This window comes from Camelus dromedarius, unplaced genomic scaffold, assembly GCF_036321535.1.
Source record: "Camelus dromedarius isolate mCamDro1 unplaced genomic scaffold, mCamDro1.pat HAP1_SCAFFOLD_161, whole genome shotgun sequence".
Classification (NCBI taxonomy): domain Eukaryota; kingdom Metazoa; phylum Chordata; class Mammalia; order Artiodactyla; family Camelidae; genus Camelus; species Camelus dromedarius.
This window is the reverse complement of record NW_026989763.1, coordinates 207,001-224,961: the sequence shown is the minus strand read 5'-3', so window position 1 is coordinate 224,961 and position 17,961 is coordinate 207,001. Positions and strand designations below refer to the sequence as shown.

The 17,961-nt window shown below is 41.3% G+C and overlaps 1 protein-coding gene across 1 annotated transcript in view; it reads left to right on the top strand.

Annotated features, from left to right (window-relative positions):
• Positions 1-17,724, top strand: part of LOC135320592 (anoctamin-6-like) — a 52,642-nt gene extending 34,918 nt beyond the window's left edge. Inside the window, exons 7-9 of the mRNA XM_064483757.1 lie at positions 3,935-4,032; positions 10,624-10,747; positions 17,353-17,724. Coding sequence (XP_064339827.1) covers positions 3,935-4,032; positions 10,624-10,747 — 222 coding nt within the window. The 3' untranslated portion in view covers positions 17,353-17,724. The remainder of the gene's footprint in view (positions 1-3,934; positions 4,033-10,623; positions 10,748-17,352) is intronic.
• The last annotated feature ends 237 nt before the right edge of the window (positions 17,725-17,961 follow it).

The window sequence follows — 17,961 nt, the reverse complement described above, 5'->3', positions numbered from 1 at the left end:
CTGGGTTATTTGCCAATTCTCCAATCATGTGTGAGGCCAATACAATGAGGGGTATTATTTGTCTTAAACCAACTGAGATCTACCTCTGGTGCTTCAGAATGAGTTGGTTAATTGAGCTTAAATCACAGGACTAAAAACAAAAGGGAGGTTATTTATCCTAAAGCAAATTCTGGGCCCTCTTCTAAGACTGGGGACAGATCCAGGACAACAGTTCTGTCCAGTACTGAGTACTTTCAAATTATCTTTAATGAGCAAATGTTAAAATTATGATCAGAAAAGATGATAAAAAAGAAGAAACTTGAGGAAGGGGAATGGAAAGCTTTCCTGTTTCATAAGAAATATTGAACCCATTAAGTGCTTGGAAGAAAAATGGAAATGTGTCAAGTTTGTAAAAGTTCTGAAATGAATTACAATTGATTTCACAGACCATGTAGTAGACAGTGCTCTACAGTTAGTGTGTCTTTGGGCTCTTTGAGTATTTCAGTTCTTTCACTTAATAGTTGCTTCATTTGGGGCAAATTGCATCATCTCCATGTGGCTCTATTTCCTCATCTGTAAAAGAGATATAATATTACCTTCCCAACAGGGTGATTGTGAGGATTTAGAAAAATAGATGTGTGCTGAAGCAATAGTAAGCATTTAAAGAATCTTAACTATTAAGTTTACTTAATACGTAATTAAAAAATTATTATGCAGACTTTTTAAAAATGCATAGTATTTAAATAGCCTATATGTGCTGTACAAGAGAGGAAGGCTTAATATACCTTGTATAATACATTTTTCACAGCCTTAACTAATTTTCACATTTAATCACACACACACCAAAAAGTTATTCCTTTCACAATCATGAAGACTTACTGTGAAGAAAAGGATGATGAAAGAGAGTAGAGGAGAAAATAAAATGCTTTCTCTACAAAGTGATGGCTTAAAAACTAAGAAAAACACCTTTTTAAGACTTTGGTCACCATATTCATAGCTAATACTTAGGTATAGTTTTTCACATGCCTGTGGTTAATGTTCTAATTGTTTTCACAATTAGTAAATCATTGACTCATCACAATAGTCCTATAAATTGCTATTATTATCCCCCCATTATATGGGTGAGGAGATTGAAGCCCCTAGAAGTTAAGAAATTTGCACAAGGCCCCACAGCTAGCATCGGAGCTGGGATCCAGATGCAGGAGTGTGGCTCCAGGAGGGGCTTGTAAACACTCCATCTGCTCTCCCCTGCAGGTGCAAGCCAGCCTCCCGCTGTTACTGTAAATAACATGATGTGGTACACCTAGTCTTGAAATTCACATTCTTTGTAGCTTTCTCTCTGGGGCAGCCATCAGGAGCAGCCAGGGACCCTGAGTACATGCTTCTGGACTATGACCAAGAAGGTAGATGGAAGGAAAACAGTTTAAAAATGGTACCTTTAATGTGCATTCTTCAGTGGGCAGAAAAATACCTGCCTAGTGAGGAACTGAAGCCTTACCTGCCACGTGCAAATTATGCTTCAGACACTCCCGTTGCCCTTGAGTCCACACAGTCAGAACTACAATGGATCAGGGACATGAATCTTGTGCAAATGCAGGGAGTAGGAGTACCTGCCATTTTAAGATCTCAAGGAGTATGAAAAGCATGTGAAGCTTTCATCACCAGAGACCTGCAGTCACTTCCACTATTTCCCTCAGGGCATGTCCACAGCTTCACTGGTCCTATTCAGAATGAAGATGACAGCTTGCACCTGCTGACTCCTGAATCAGTGATAGGTTCTCCCTTGAAAGGAAGCATATCCCCTTCATGGGTTACAACTAGTTCATAATCTAAATAATTCTATAGATGTAGAAGGGATACTTTCATTGGTTCTGCTATCACAGACTTGTCTCCAAAAGAACATGCCACCAGTTACTCCATTTTCAGCCATTTAAAGATATACTTAACAGGCTTCCTTCTTTAGTGCAGTTTTAGGTTTACAGAAAAATTCACAGAAAGTGGAGTTCCCATATATTCCTTATGCCCTGCACACAGCTGCTCCTGCTGTCAGCATGTTACATTAGTGGACGTACTCATTCTTTTTGACATCCTTCATTCCTCCTCCCCTAAAATTTAACATGCCGGATATTCACGTCTCTTGTGGCATTTACATGCGATTTACATCACTTCTCAGGTTTATGTGAGGTTTACAGCACGTGCATGTTGTCTGTTTAAGCGTAGATTGGGGGCAAGTTTTCTGTGTAAAAATATGATCATTAGTGAGCCTTATGCTGCTGGGCTTTTGGGTTGTCAGGTCCTGTTGACCATTGCTTCAGTTATTGGGATCATTGTCTACGGACTTTCAGTGTTCATTGTATTTTCAGCAGAACTTCCCAAGAACCTGAATGGAAGAGACCCAATCCAGAAGTACCTGACTGTGCAGGTGGGCCACGCCCATCACTGCTTCCCTCATCAGTTTTAACATCATCGTGACCCTGAACGCCATATATGAGAAAGTGGCAATCAAGATGACTGAGTCTGTTAAGCTCCTTCTGCAGCTGAGGTCATTTCTACACCAGTTTTAGAACCAGGTCAAAACAGAGACTTTATCTTTTAGGCACTTCAATTCCAGTACATTACAGTCTTTAGAAAACTTCAAGTGTAAACGTATTTTCTCTAGCCTATATGAGAAGTGAATTAGCTGCAGCTATGCATTAGTAAAAGGGACAAAGAAAGCTTTAGAATGTCCAAGCTCTGTGTAAATATGTCAGTGCTTAATAATAATTTCAATTACATTAGATCATGTACCCTATTGTTGAAAGTAAATAGTCTCTCTATTGCAAATAAGTGGAAGAGGGTCGTGGTTCCAGTGGCAGATTTGCTTGTGCGTTACGGAGAGGACAAGTAATCACACTGTTATGTGTCCTCCCCCCATGCTGTTCCTGTTAGTGTAGCTCCATTCTCATCAGCTGTGGCTTCTATAACAAATGTTTCTTCTCTCTGGCTTGTATCCCAGCCAGCGGCTTAGTGGCCCTAGTTAACTGCTTCCCACACACTGCATGTGGCTGGGTCGTTCTCCCAGTTGTCTGCTCAGTGGTCATCTTCTGAAAACACTAAGACCAATTCAAATTTTGAACTAGCAGGATGTTTTATGTTCCCCAAATGCTTCTAGCAAGTTGCCCCATGTTTTGTTTGTTTTCTTCAATAGTCCTACCTTCCTGCCGTTCAGGGAGACAAGAGAATTTCACTTAGCAGGATGTGTAGAAGTAGCTTTCTTTCAACTTACACCTGACAGAGGACAGTTCTTGCCCATTGGATACTGTTGTGCTTATAAATTTTAAGGAACGGGTGACTTTGGTTTTTTTTTGCCTTGTGTGATATTGCATTCATAGTGGGAGAAACTCTTACAACAGTGTGTACAGTTGGAATTAACATAGTAGTTATTTTAAGGAATTCAAAACAGCTTATATGAAAAAAGTGTGAATTGTGTATATATATATATATATATATATATATATATATATATATATATACATATTTAGCTTGTTAACTCATGTGTCCGTGGCTTTGATTATGGTCTCAAAGCTGTTCACAGTTTTACAGACTTAACTTTTCTTTATTCTAGCTGCAGAGATCCCAAGGACCAGACTGACTGTGGGAACAACCTAGCCATGAAGGTGTTCTTCTTCCAGTTTGTCAAATACTACTCCTCGTGTTTCTACATCACATTCTTTAAGGGCAGATTTGTGACTTATCCTGGAGATCTGGTGTATTGGCTGTGAAAATACAGAAATGAAGACGTGTGAATACAGCTTTGTGTTCGGACAGTCTAACCTGTTTCATGTTTTCTCTTAGTTGCCCAATGAAGAGTGTCTTTACTCTCTGTTCCTTAGATTTTTTTAGGCATAAAATAATGACTTTATTTCATGTTAGAGCTATCTAAAATTTAAATGAGATTTTCTGTCTAATATTCCAGTGTGACCCAGGTGGCTGTCTCCTTGAACTGATGATGCAGCTGACAATAATCATGGGAGGACAGTCCATCTGGAATAACATACAAGAGGTGTTACTTCCGTGAGTACTAAGTCATGTGATCTTGGGGTGAGAACGGCCCACCCATCCAAGTAATTTTCCTGCATGCCCATCTCTAAAACAGGGGAGACTCTCTGCTTATTAAAGCTCTCCAGATAAGATGATCCAGCCAACAGTGTAAACATACCTCCTGTTTAATAATTATGTTTAAATTCCTTCCTTTTTATGTTTAAATTAAATCCTCAAGTGCTATAGTTTCTGCTTATTAGCCCATCACTGGGGACTGACTGATCAGAGCCCGTTGAGAGATGGCCCTTTTTGGGGCCGTGAACTAAGTTTTCCCACAACTTCCCGCAACTTTCTCCTCCTTTTATACATGCATTTAAAAATCCATAACAGGAATTTGTTGAGTGCCTAGTATGTGTTAGTCACTGTATTAAATGTTGTACATATATGTGTGTGTGTGTGTACAATTTAATCACCCAAACAATCCTTATTCTTATCTTCCTTTTCAAATGAAGATCCTGTGGCTTAAAGAGGGTAAATGATTTGCCCAAGTTCTCATTGCCAATAAGAGACCACTGTGGGACTCAGATGTAAGACCCTATCTCATGGAATTCATGTTCTTCTAAGAACAGAGACTCTCTTGGTGTCCTAAGGCACAGGGCTACATAATGTTTTAAGAGACACTTGTCTAAAATAATAACTACAGAGGTTTTGACTTACTGTTCTCTTCCTAAAAATGAGAAAAGCAGATGTTAGCAAAGGTCACACTGTCCTTTGGATTTTCACATAAGCCCTATCCCATATCAAAGTGGACATTCCAGTGTTATCTGCAATTTCTGAACATTTCAAGGAGCTTAGTGTATTCACTTTCTTTTGTAACAAGTATCCCCAAATGACATGGTAGTAGGAAGAAAAAAGAAATAGTCTCCACTAAACAACACAAATTTAACCTCGTAGGGTTCTTGAACGCAGGAGCCTGCTGAAGTCAAAATATTGGCACGGCTGTTTCTGAAGGCCTCAGGGGAAACTGTATCTTTGACTTTTCTGGCTTCCAGAGGCCACCTACGTCTCTTGGCCTGTGACCTCTTTTCCTTCTCTCAAGGTCAGCATGGTTGTGTGCCTCTGACTCTGATCCTGTGGTCAAATCTCCTCTCCTCTCTCCCCTCTTCTGTCTCCCTCTTCCTACTTTAATGACCCTGGTGATTACAATGGGCTCACCTCTATAATCCAGCTCGTCTCTCTTAGAGAATGCTGGTTAGCAACGTTAACCGCATCTGAAATCATAGACCCCCTTTGCAAGGGAAACTGACCTCTTCCTATTTTCTGGTGATAAGGACATAGACATATTGGGGGGGAACATTTTTCTGCCCACCACACTAAGCTTTTTAAGATAATTTCTGGCTTTGAGTTTCTGTCCTCATGAAACTGTTGATCTCTCTTCTGTCTTGCCTTCCACAAAAGCATTCTGCTCCTGGCCAACGTAACTGCATTGCTCACCACTCTCTGTGGTGTCCCCCAAAACCAATTACACAAGCAATTCTTACTGTTGTTTGGAGCATGGAGGAGAAACTCAAACAACTTGAATTTTGAAATAAAAACCTCCATCATTTTAAAATCTTCCATGCCACTATAAAAAAAATTATTTTTTAACTTCATTTTTTAATTTTTAAACTATTTTAAACTTTGTAACTTTTTTTAAACTTTACTTTTTTTCTTATCATCCTTCATTGTAAGCTCTAGAAACCTGCTACTCTGCCCACCGCATCCAAGTTCCCTTTCACTGTTTCTCCTCCCTTCCCTAACTTTCCTTCACTCTCCCTTATTACCAATTTTCTGTCCATTCTCTTTATAGGGCAGTTAAATTATTTTTTCTTTCCTTCTTTCTGTTTTTGCAGAGTGAACACATTTGTGTGTCAGTGTGTCCTTCCACATTTCTTCACAAGGTCTTCATCTTTCAGCTTCAGGATGGATTACTGTGGTCTGTCTCTAAACAAAGGCATTTCCCTTGTCCCCCAGCTCACCATGCCCCTCAAAAAAAAGATTCTGATCTTTGCTGTGAAATGAATCTTTTTTTTCCCTACTGTGCAGTAGACAACTCTTACCCTGAGCTCACAATCAGATTTCTCCAGAGGAGTAAAAGTAGCTCATGTGCAAATAATACTACTTTTCTCTGTGAAAAGAAATAGATCAGATAGAGGAAATACTTAACTCAGATTACTCAAAAGCATTTCCTGAAGGAAATAGGTTAATTATTTAACACTAAATTTTGTTGAATCTGGTTATCAGTGAGCTATTTTTACCAATCAAGAAGGATATATTTCCTAAATTGGTACTGAGCAATTCATGTGAAATGAAACTTGCTCACATTAACTAGTTTAAAGTAAAGGATGCATTATAGTATCTGTGGTCTGTTTATACCTTCGCTTAAGTAAGCACATTGTTGTAGGTTCCAGTTAGCTGAACTTTGCCTACATGTATTTCTAATCTGGGCTAAAATATTTAGGGAAAATATTTTGAATTATGTTTCCCTTTTTTGAATACCAGAAATTCTGAATGGTAGCCAAGTTTGAGGGTGGCTTGTGTTTTCCTCACTGCCTCTTCTCTTTGTATAAGGTGCCAGTTTCCTTCTTAATTTTTCATATAAAATCCTAACATACTATAGACCTATCAATTACTCTTGCTGCCCCAAAACTATACCCATCCTCAAAAATACATAGGAAGGGAAAAGAAAACTTATCAAAGTTAGTGACTATTTTCATGCTATTTAAATATGTCTAAAGGAACATAATGAAATGAATTTTACCATATCTCACCTGCCTCCACCCCCCAATCCCATGTGGGTTTGTTGAGTAGGATTCTGGGAGCAAATGAAGAAGGACAGTGATGCCGTGATCCAGGCTCTCTCTGGGGTCTCCCCAGCACTTGGATCGGCATTTGGTATAAAGTAGGTCTCAGTCCGAGCCAGCTGAGTGAGTGAGTGACTCACAGGCATCGAATGAGTAACATCAGTGAATTAACAGCATTCTTTGTAGGACTCAGAGAATAAGCTGAGTGCCCTATGGCCTTCCCAGCCTCACGTACTATTTTGATGTTGGGGTCATTTCTGGGAATGTTATTCTGTACTTGACAAAAGTCTAGTACAATTCCAGGGTTAAGTAACTTGCCCTAGGGAAATTTTATGATAAAATATTATGAAAAATGGTTAAATGCCCAACATGACATAGCACTGTCCTTTGGTGTTTAGATAATGTATGGCTGTAATTTTCTTACTTTATATGCTTTCTACATTTTCCACCATGTGTACGCACTACTATATAGTAAGAAAATGCAAATATTTAAAAGAGAAAATCTCTCTTCTCCAGATATGATTTGGTTAGAGGATGAGTCAGATAGATATATTAAGAGAATCTTAAATACATGTGTCCATAATTCACTCTTTAAATCCAGGAACAGGAAACTCAGGAATGAAATAGATTAAGAGAATCAAAGATACTTGTATTCAAGATTAGCAAGTAGGAGTGTCCTCAAAAGAAATGGTGATTATCTATAATTCAGGGATTAAATGTGATAATGAAAGTACAAAGACAACATGAAGTAGAAAATGCCACGTGGGAAGCACTGAGTAAAGGGCAATTTACCATGACTATGCCAATATGTGTGGTCAATTCACAAGCAAATTATTGTGTAACCCCTGCTAGAGGGAGAAAGCTTCCAGCCTTGGCTGAAGAGTGGGAAGGATCCAGTGTCTGTATTTTTTAAAATGTCTACAGGTGTTTCTCATGTGCAAATTGGTATCCCTGCATGAGAACCATAAACCAACAGAAAACCCAAAAGACCGAGGACAATGATGGGTTGCCGACAGCCCAAGCTTTTCTGCCACAGAAGAGTGGTTCCAGTCAGGAAGACTGAGCAAGAGGCTCAGAGTCTTAGCTAAGGACAAGCAAGTCGGGACTTCTAATACGACCTAATATCATCGACGGGGTAGGGCAGTTCAGCACAAGAAGCGAGCACCAGGTGAGTTAACATGGAAGTTACATCCTGGGTCCAAACCGTGATGGATTTGGGTCCCGGAGGGTTAAAGCCCTGCTTCCGTTGGGCATGGACCGCATTCCACAAGAGGCTGAGACAGGAATTATGAGGCAGAGAAAAATTCCCCCAGGGGACTCCCGAGTCTGGGTGCCTGGAAGGGTGATGGACGAGCGCGGTCCCAGCTCCACCCGCACCGCAGGGCTCCGAGTGGCTGTGGAGCTGTGCGCTCCCGGCCGGACCTCAGACCTGACTGCAGTGCTCCGGGCTGCGGCCTGGGGAGCGGCGTCAGGAGCAGGCTGTCCCCGTCATTCTCGTAGGTGCTGCAGTGACCCCCACCCCGGTGGCCACGGCGTTCCCAAGCCAAGAGTCTAAGTGACTTCAACCTTATTTACAGGTGACCACAGCTGGTTAGCCTGTGCTGCTCAAAAAGAAGATCCCATATGGGGTTTTGATGTGTTAGGGGGTTTGCTAATACCTGGCCTGCTTTGAATCGTTTCATCTTGACAGCAGCCTGGGCAGTCGAAGTTTCACCTCCCAATTTTATTTCAACATTTTTTGTTGAAAGTATAGTTGGTGTAAAATATTGTGTTAATTCTTGGTATACAGCATAGTGATTCACATATACATACATATATATATATATATATTCCTTGTCATATACTTTTCCACTATAGGCTATTAAAAGTTATTGAATGTAGTTCCCTGTGCTATACAGTAGGATCTTGTTTGAAACAAAAATTACTAAACAAAGTAACAAAGGAAGCAGACTAAACCTATCCATGTATACGGCACAGTTGAGTTTATCTCAGGATTTAAATGTGGTTTTGAGCTCCAGGATCTCTTTATCAACTTATCATATGTAAAGTGCCTGTGGAACACTTCTCAGAAAAATGTTTAAAAATCATAAGATTTAGAGAATAAAGAAGGAAGATAATTATACTGAAAAGCATGTATCAAAATATAGAAATGGCATTTGTGATACAGTAATATCTGAATTATTGGAAGGACGTGTTGAATAAGAGGATCCAGTGGTGGGTCTACTGACCGCAACATTCTGCCACAGCAGTGAGTGTAAATCAACTTCTGAGATCTGCAACAATTGCATTTTGAATGTAAATAAAGTTAAATAACAAATAAGCCATGAAGTGTGGATTCAGATTCAGGGGTATCTCGAGTCCATATCCCCACCCCCTCACAGAGCTCCCTGCTCTTCCCCTAATGTCATTGAAAGAATTGGGGAAAGTTTGTGAAGCGAAGGGCATGTTCCATTGCAAAGAATTCTCGTAGCAACCCTGGGAGCATGGCCAGGGAAAGGTTAACGCTGAGATCAGAGGCAGTGGGAAACCTAGCAGGGGCAGCTCTTTACAAGTCACATCATATACTCTGTGTGTGTCCACGTGTGTGTCCATACAGACGTGTGGGCATGTATGATGTATACACCTGCCTTTCGTGTGAAGCCGCCTCACTGTCCAAATTTGAAATCCATCCAAACGTGCAGTGCAGTCAGCCGAAGCTCCGCCAGATGCTAAGTTGTCTGTTGTTGCTCTGTCTCTTCTGCTGAACTCCACGAGTAAACCACGCGCCAGCTGTTGCTTTCAGGAAAAACAGCTCTGTAGTCTACAGGTCCATGCCTTGTTTCACTGCCAACTCCGAATTCCTTTCATGACAAATTGCCATTTGAAAAAGGGGGAAGCATTCAGTTGTCCCACAAGCCTCTGAGTGAGGAAAAAATTTAACCTTAGAGACATCTCTGTGGGACAACATCCAGAAGGGTGCAGAGCACTGGGCTGCGAGTCGAGGCTGTTTCTTTCAAGCTCTGCACTGAATTTGAGGTGGCATGTCACTTCTTTGGCCCTTGATTTGTTCAGCTTAAATTAGGGTCTTGGACCTGTTCGATCCAACGTTAGAGTATCACTTTTCTGCTCAGTGATCCTCCATTGTTCCACAATTCCTTCAGAGGGAAAAATGCCCACATCCTCACGGCAGCCTCTAAGGCTCCACCCCCCAAAACCACCACTTATTTCCTATTCACTCTGGCCCACACCAGCCTCCATGCTGTCTGTCCAGCGTGAGGGACCTCAAGGACTGTGATCACTGTTCCCTCTGCCCACCCCTTTGCCTCCGTCTTTGCCTTATTCAAAGGTCACTTGCCCCATCCACACTCCTCCCTACCACACATTCCTCGCCCTCCTTTATTTTCCTCTGCAGCACTTATCACCAGCTCACCGACCCTTTATTTCTTTTTTACTTATTTTCTCTGACAATTTACAGACTGAAAATGCCATGGTGGATAATAGCAGAGAAATGCGGGAAAAAACAAATGAGGGTAGGTATCTTCTAAAAGCTAAAGTGCCCACCTGAAAAGGAGGTAGGAGATAAAGTAGTAGTAGTCGTTACAATTTTGGTAAACCCAAGGTACGTAGTCAGGACTAGTTTTCACAATACTTGAGGGTAGGGAGGCAGCAATAAAAAGAAATTTATCCTGAGAACAAGAAATTAAATTCTTGGGAAGATGATGTGTTCAGCTTGAAATGTCAGTAATACTTTTATGACCTTGGTCTGATAATATCTTGCCTTATAATTTGATCTGTTTGACAGCTGGGTCATGAATCTAATGATGCCACAGTTTCGGGAGCAGAACAGACCACCCCACGATGGGAATGGGACAACCATCTGTATCCAACGGGCAAACTGGGGTTATTTTATGAATACCCTGAAATGAGTAAGTCATCAGTGGGGATTTCTGTGCTGTCGGTTATACTAGAATATGCTTTGGGTCTCAGAAGCATCGGTTACCGAGCCAAACAAAGACCTAGCATACCGAAACGGAGCCTGCTTTTCTCAATTAGATGCACTTATGCAGTCAGGCTTTCAAATAGGTTGCCTGTGTATATCTTTGTCAATATTTATGTTGTACAAAGCTGAAGGTTTACTGCCATGGAATAAAATGGAATACTCATTCAGGTAATTCTCCATCATTGATTCTCAGATCCTTCTGGTCACGTCGTCTAAGGATGAACTCAGAACCGTTACTAGATGTGACTCAGCACGGGCTGCAGCCCGTGTGGCACAGCTGTTGGCTGATATCCTTCTAAACAGAGTCATGTGAGCCCGCCAGCCTGTGCAGAAAGCCCGCAAGAGCATCCTGCCTCATGGCAGCAAGGGTCACAGGGTCACCCCTTCCACACCTCACACCTGCCTTTGACATTTTTCCTATTTCTTCTGGCCGATGGTTTCAGCCTGGTTCCTTGAGTGACCTCATGGCACATCACTGGCTTGAATTCAGGATGAATTTGCTGATCTGGAGTATTGGTAGAACACAGATCCCCTCCTTCTCCAATGTCTTTGTCCATTTCTGTACATTTGCTTGGCCTTTGTTTCTCTTTGTTTGAACTTGGTTTTGAGCTCTCGGTTGCCTTTAAATTGTTGCATCTCAAAATAGATTTCCATAGGAAACTTCATCTTTTCTATTATGCATGGCGCACTTTTATCTACTAGAAGGCTGATGATGTGCACGTTTTGTATCTGAGACCTTTGAGCTCACCACTGCCTTGAATTACTTTTTTTTTTTTAAGCTTAGGAGACAGGAAAGTATTTTTGTCAATAGGCTTTGCATTTATGCATGCGGGTTCATGTCTGCAAGACACCCCATTGGGCTTCCTGTTTATAAGTCTACAGAAAGAGGGAGTTTTCTTTTTCCTAAATTACATGCTATATATATAATAATTGCTTTTAAAATATATAATATACATAGAAACGCATCTGATTCCCTAGGTGAATGAAAGGTCATTTTGTGGCATCTTCAGTCAGCTATGCTTTGTGGCCTGGTGTCTGATTTGAGTTTCATCTTTGCTTTTGTTGTGCTTAGTGACCAGGTTCGATTAAGGGTGCAGCTCCTGTCCCTGGTGTAGAAATTATGTTCGTTTTTTTTTGCTTATTTTCAAAAGGACTTTAATCCAATGACCTGTTATTCCAAAATGAGTCATAATTGTAAATATTTCTTATTGGGGCTATTATCAGCATTAATAATAACAACAACATTCTGAGGGCAGCATATCATTTGGTATTTTAACACACACGAAAAAAGCCTTGGAAAATAGTTATTGTTCTAGTTAAGTCAAATAAAGGTCATTGAAAGGAAAAGTTGTACGCTTTTGGGAGAAATTGATAGGACTTTTACAACTTTATAGTCTCATTAAAATACTAATTAAATAATTCAGCCTAACTCTACCCTACATAACAGGATGGAGTAACAGCTATTCTAGAGAGATTGTTCAGATTTATTCGTTTTCCTATTCTCTAAATAATCCCTAATGAATTAGAAATTTCAATCCATTTTTGAGAGTAGGCAGTCTGTTATTCTGTATTCAACGCTGGAGTGAAACTTATTTTGTGTTCTTTTCGTTCATGGGAGATAGGATTTTCAAGTGCTTTTTGAATTATTTTTGTTCCTCTCAAATAAAGTGCCTTTGGTGGTGATCTCCTGACCTCAGTTTTCTCCTCCCAGTTTTCCCCATGATCATTAATGACACCCCACCTGCCTTTTTAGTTAGGCCTCTTAGCTGCTGAAGGGGAACAGCTTCTGACAGATGACCCTGGAGCCCTCCACCCTTGCTTCTTTAGGCCTCGCACCCTGCCACCATCCCTAGACTCCTTCGCCAGAAGTATCTTTCTCTGCTTTTCTGCCTGGAAGGGCTCTTGCCAAGCCTTGGCAGCAAACCCTCAACTTTTTAGAGATTTAAGGCTCTCCTCTCTAAGCATGAATTGCAGTTGATTCTTGTCTTGATGGTGCTTGATCATGTCTGTGTCCATTGCTCTCCCCGGCTGGACTGATCCTGTCGGAGGCAATAGTCAGGCTTTTCATCTTCCCGTGCATGTCTGAAGCACCACAGCCTGGACCCTGGTTCTCATATGTGTTTAAGTGACTTGAGCTTGGAGTTTTAATGCGCTCACATACAACTGTTAGATGAGTTGGCGGTAACATTGCCCCCAAGGCCCCCACAAGGTTCTATAGGGCATATGTTTTTTTCTGAGTGAAATTTCTCTTTTATTTGTTCTAGTGATTTCCCCACTGTCCTTTGAGATTATTGGAGTAACCCTTAGTTATTAACCACAATAACTCACCCCCAGAAGCAAAAGATCATGCTGTTTGAGAACTCAGACACGGGACATAAGAGAAATAATCTATCAGTCTTAAAATCTGGAAGCCATAAGATACCGTTTTGTACTTAGAGCACCCACAGCACAAACACCAGTCTCTCAAGAACTTGGCGCTGCCTTCCCAGAGGGCGGGTGCCGTAAGTGAAATGCAGTGAGTGATGAAGTGAGAGCTCTTCGTCTCTGGTACTGCCTTTTCCACCCTTGCTGTGTTAACTTGATCTTCCCTTCATATATTATGTTCTCCATTTAATTTACTGCAGTTAATATCAGTTGTTCTTCAACATCTCCTTGCATGCGCCCACTCCATTCCCTCTCTCTCCATTGTTATCCCACCCACGCCTCTCCTGCGCTCTCCAGGACCAGGCCTTTCTCCCCCACGCCCTCACCTCTGTTCTGTCTGCCCACCACCTGCACTGACATTTCCTTAACTCCAGAGAATGAACTTTCCAAAATGGCAGCTGAGTAACTGGGGGGGATTGTAGACCTCTCATCTCTTTACTGATTCATTCATTTATCTATCCAACAAACACTGAGCACCTGCTATGCCAAACACTGTATCAACTGCTGGGGAGAACAAGACAGGTAAGATTTGGTGTCTGCACTCCGCAGGGCAGGCGAGACTTGGCGAGTAGTTGATGGATTGCTAAGCAGGTGAACACACATTGGACTTCATAGAGCTGGGAATATTTGAACTGAATTTTGAAAGGTGAAAGGAAGTTAGCTCTCTAATTTGTGGTAGAGGGAGTGGACACTTCATGCAGAGAGGTAGAGACATATGAGTACACGGCATGAAGCGGCTTGGCCAGACTGAAGAACAACAAGTAGGGTTAGAACAAAGTATCCACAGGTGGGAATATCAGGTGCACAAGGCCACTGTCACGATGGGTCTTGTGTGATTAGACTTGAATGTATCCTTAAAGAAACAGGGCTATATTGGAATATATGTAAGCAAGAGAATTGCATATTGATTATGTTAAAGTATATCTGGTTATACTGGCAGCAGAATGGATAATAACATTTTTGGGGGGAGGCCCACATTTTGGGGGGAAAGGATATTTCGGGGGCCACCCCAGGTAATCCAGACATGTGACACACGCCTGCAGAGAGGCCCTTGGCTGAGGGAGAGAGTCGTGGGCGGCAGAAGTGGTGACTGCTGCAGAGGGGACTACAGGGCCGGGGCGGCGGGCTGCAGAGCTGCTGAGGTGACTTTCCAGTGACCCATCTGGAGAGTGGATCTGCAGTGGGAGTGTAAGGGGAGGAGATGCTTTCGAGGAGATGGTTCTGTGTGTGGCATTTTGATTGCAAAGTGTCTATGGGACATCTGAGGAGTGATGCCCGTTGTTAAGCTGGATTCAACAGTCAGGAGCTCAGAGGAGCTGCGGGTGAGGCCGTGGGGGCGATTCATTCCTGCCAAGTGGAGGATTGAGGACGAGGCCCTGGGGAAAATGGCCATGTACATGGCACATGGGAGAAGAGAAATCCACCAAGAGAAAGAAGAATAGCAGAGCAGTTGGGAGAAACTAGTTGAGGCAACACAGAGAAGGCTGTAACCTGGCTTAAGAGGGATTTGAACACTGACTAAAAGGAGCATAGTGAGAAAGGGTGTGTGTGTGGGGCAATAAAGCAAGAGCTACAGCCCACCTTTAATTGCCAAGCCTGGGGAAAAGGAGGAGGAGGACTATACTTAGGTAGACTTTAAAAAACAGATCTGTGTGTATCTGTGTGTGTGCATATGTGCACACAAACTTTTCTGTCTGGGCTTTTTAAGTTTATTTAAGTAAAACAAAAATTAAGGGGGGAAAACATCCCCCTGAGAGGAAAATATTTGTCCACGGCAAAAGCTAACTGGTAATCAAATAAACACGAGCTGAAAATGCTGACTAGTTTGAAACACGCAGCCACCGGCAGTACAACTCCTGTCTCAGTGCTGCGATGAGGGCCGTGGGGGATGCAGGGCTCTGAGCCCTGAGGTGTCTTCAGCGCAGGTACTTCTCCAAGAAACTGGACTTTAAAGGGAAGAAGAAAGTGTAGAACATATCAGAGAGCAATACAGGGCCGTGAGAGATGGTTGGGCGAGGGTTAGTTTTGTTTTACAGTGGGCGTTTCTGGCCTTGCTGAGTTGCTAGGCCTTCGCTCTTTTTGGTCTTTGTTCCAAAAGCTTTTTAGAAAGTTCTTCTCGCTTGAAAATCTGAACAGATTAAATCATGTTGGGTTATTTCTGGTGTTTTATTTTTTAATTAAAAAATTATCTGGAATTTATTTTAATGTCATAAATGAGGACAGTCTACCAGGCCTTCCAATGATTTAGCTAATTACTGCAGAACTTGAATCCACTGATTTGAAGTGTCAGTTTTATAATATTACTAAAATCTCATAAATATCCACGTCTATTCTTGAAATGTAATGTATTTCATTCATACTCTCAGTGCACTATTTCTATACTGTTTCCATGAACATAGATTAATACCTCCTAGAGTTGGTCCTGTTTTATCCTTTTCCAGAATATCCCTAATACTACAAATTCAAACATCCCTCCTCATTACTTTATTTGTATATATAGGTATATTTCTGGAATACATTTAGGATCACCTTTCAGATTTTTTTCTTAAATCCATTTGGGATTATTAACTAAATTTGCATTCAGATACTAAATTTATTTTGGAGAAAAAATGTTCTATGTCCCCCAAATTTGAGTCTGCCCACTGAAGAGGGTGGTGCATTCTACTGTTCATTCAATCATCTTTTTTTTTTCTTTTTTTAAATCATTTATCAGAATCTTCTTAATATTTTTCATTAATTTATTTCTGAATAGTCTGTGCCTGCTTTGTCATTATAAAATGATATCTTTTCTGGGTTTTGATCTGGGTTGATTGCTAATAAACTCTTAATTTCTGGCTTCTCTTGAATGAGAAGGAGATCTGACACTGTGAGGCCCTATTTCCAATATGGTGATGTTGAGCATTGCGTTTCCTTAGGATGTCCACTTGCCAATTTGCCAGTGGCTGCACCCACTCCAAGCATTTCTGCTACTTACCTGCCCCCGTAGGCAGATGAGCTCATGTAGGGTTAGGTGGATTATGGACACAGATACTGACATCAATGCTGCCACGCTGCTGACCCTGTGGCATCACTAACTCTGGTTCTTGCTCTCTGACCTCCCTGAATATGACAGCTCCTTTTGGGCTGTGGACCTACTGCATCTTTCCAGCACTGTCGGCTTTTCTGCAACACACGCCTGCCTCTCAGGTCAGAAGCAAATGTCAGCTCCTCCTACGCATCCACCCCATTCACGGTCTTGCCGTTCCTGGCCAGAGTGGTCCCTACCCCTTGACTGAGCAGTAACACTAAAGGGACTATAAATTTGCCTCTCATCCACTGTCTTAGTTACATACCTGTGCTAGTTTACTTTAAAGGTCTGCCAGTTAGGAGGGGAGGGTCTAAAAGTCTTTTAGATCTCTGACCTTATCATTTCTAACCGCTCCCCCACCCTATGGAACAGCTTACCACAGATCTCTGCTGCCCCATCTGTAGCATTGCCCTGTAAATTACACACAGAGAGAAAAGAACTTCTAAGCCACCACCATAAATTTGACTTCCTGTGACCACACAGACCATAGAAATATCAAGATAAAAATTCCTGAAGAAGAATATTTTGCTTAGGAAGACACTTTAATTGCATACATTTCTGTGGCTTGTAATAACTTCATAGACTCTCTGAATGTGCTGCACTCACTTTCCCAGACTCAAGGGAGCTTGCTCACTTGCCTATATTCAGTGTATTTCCTCCAACATTCTCTATGCATAGCTTTCCCAAAGGTACATTTCTTATTTCTATTTAAATTGTTAGATACATCCACAATATTTTTTTTTAATCCTCAAATACAAATCATCTTCCAAGATTGTATTATTTCAACACTGAGAGTGAATAATATGCTTCAAGATTCCCAAGTTTATTATGAGCAAATAATTATGGTTGGTTGAAGATTTTTAAGTATGTTATTCCTACTAAGGGTATATATGTGAAAGAAACAGGTTGTAATGAGTCTTCTTCCCAGAGATTTTATATTTGCCTTTTGTTTGGATTCTTTCACTGTTGAAAATTATTATTACCATGAACGTCTTTTCTCTTTGGGATTTATTTCACCATTTTCCCCTCTCTCTTTACAGGAGTAAAAGAATTTATGTTGTCCTTCCATCCATCCACCACTCCATGTTTTGTGTCCATTCCTTCAACAGGTATTCAGTTTGGGTTCACCACAGTATATGTGGCCTCTTTCCAGTGGCCCCTCTGTTGGCTCTGGAGAACAATATATTGGAAATCAGAGTGGGTACGTGGAACCTTGACTACCCAGTATAGACGCATTGTGCCAGAAAAAGCCCAGAACATCACAGCATGGCAGCCCACCATGCAAGGAACAGCAATTCTGGCTGTGGTGGACCAATGTGAATAAAAAGGCTTCATTGGGTGAAGACTTAGAAAAGTACAAAAATGCATTGGCGTTGTTTCCTAAGGAATCTAGTGTTGGGTACTGTTTAATATGAGAGGGAGATGCTAACACTATCATCGTTATAAACAACATAGTTGTTGTAACTGTAATTGTTATTATTTTTAATATATTTTCTTTATAATTATTATTTGTGACTTACAAGACCCTTACAGAGGCAGTTGTTAAGGAGCGTGGCCGTTATACTGTTGCTGAAGTGTTAATTCAGAAGAAGCATGGTAATAGCATTAATAAGTACTCACTCTTTTGATCCTCACATTGACTATAAAGG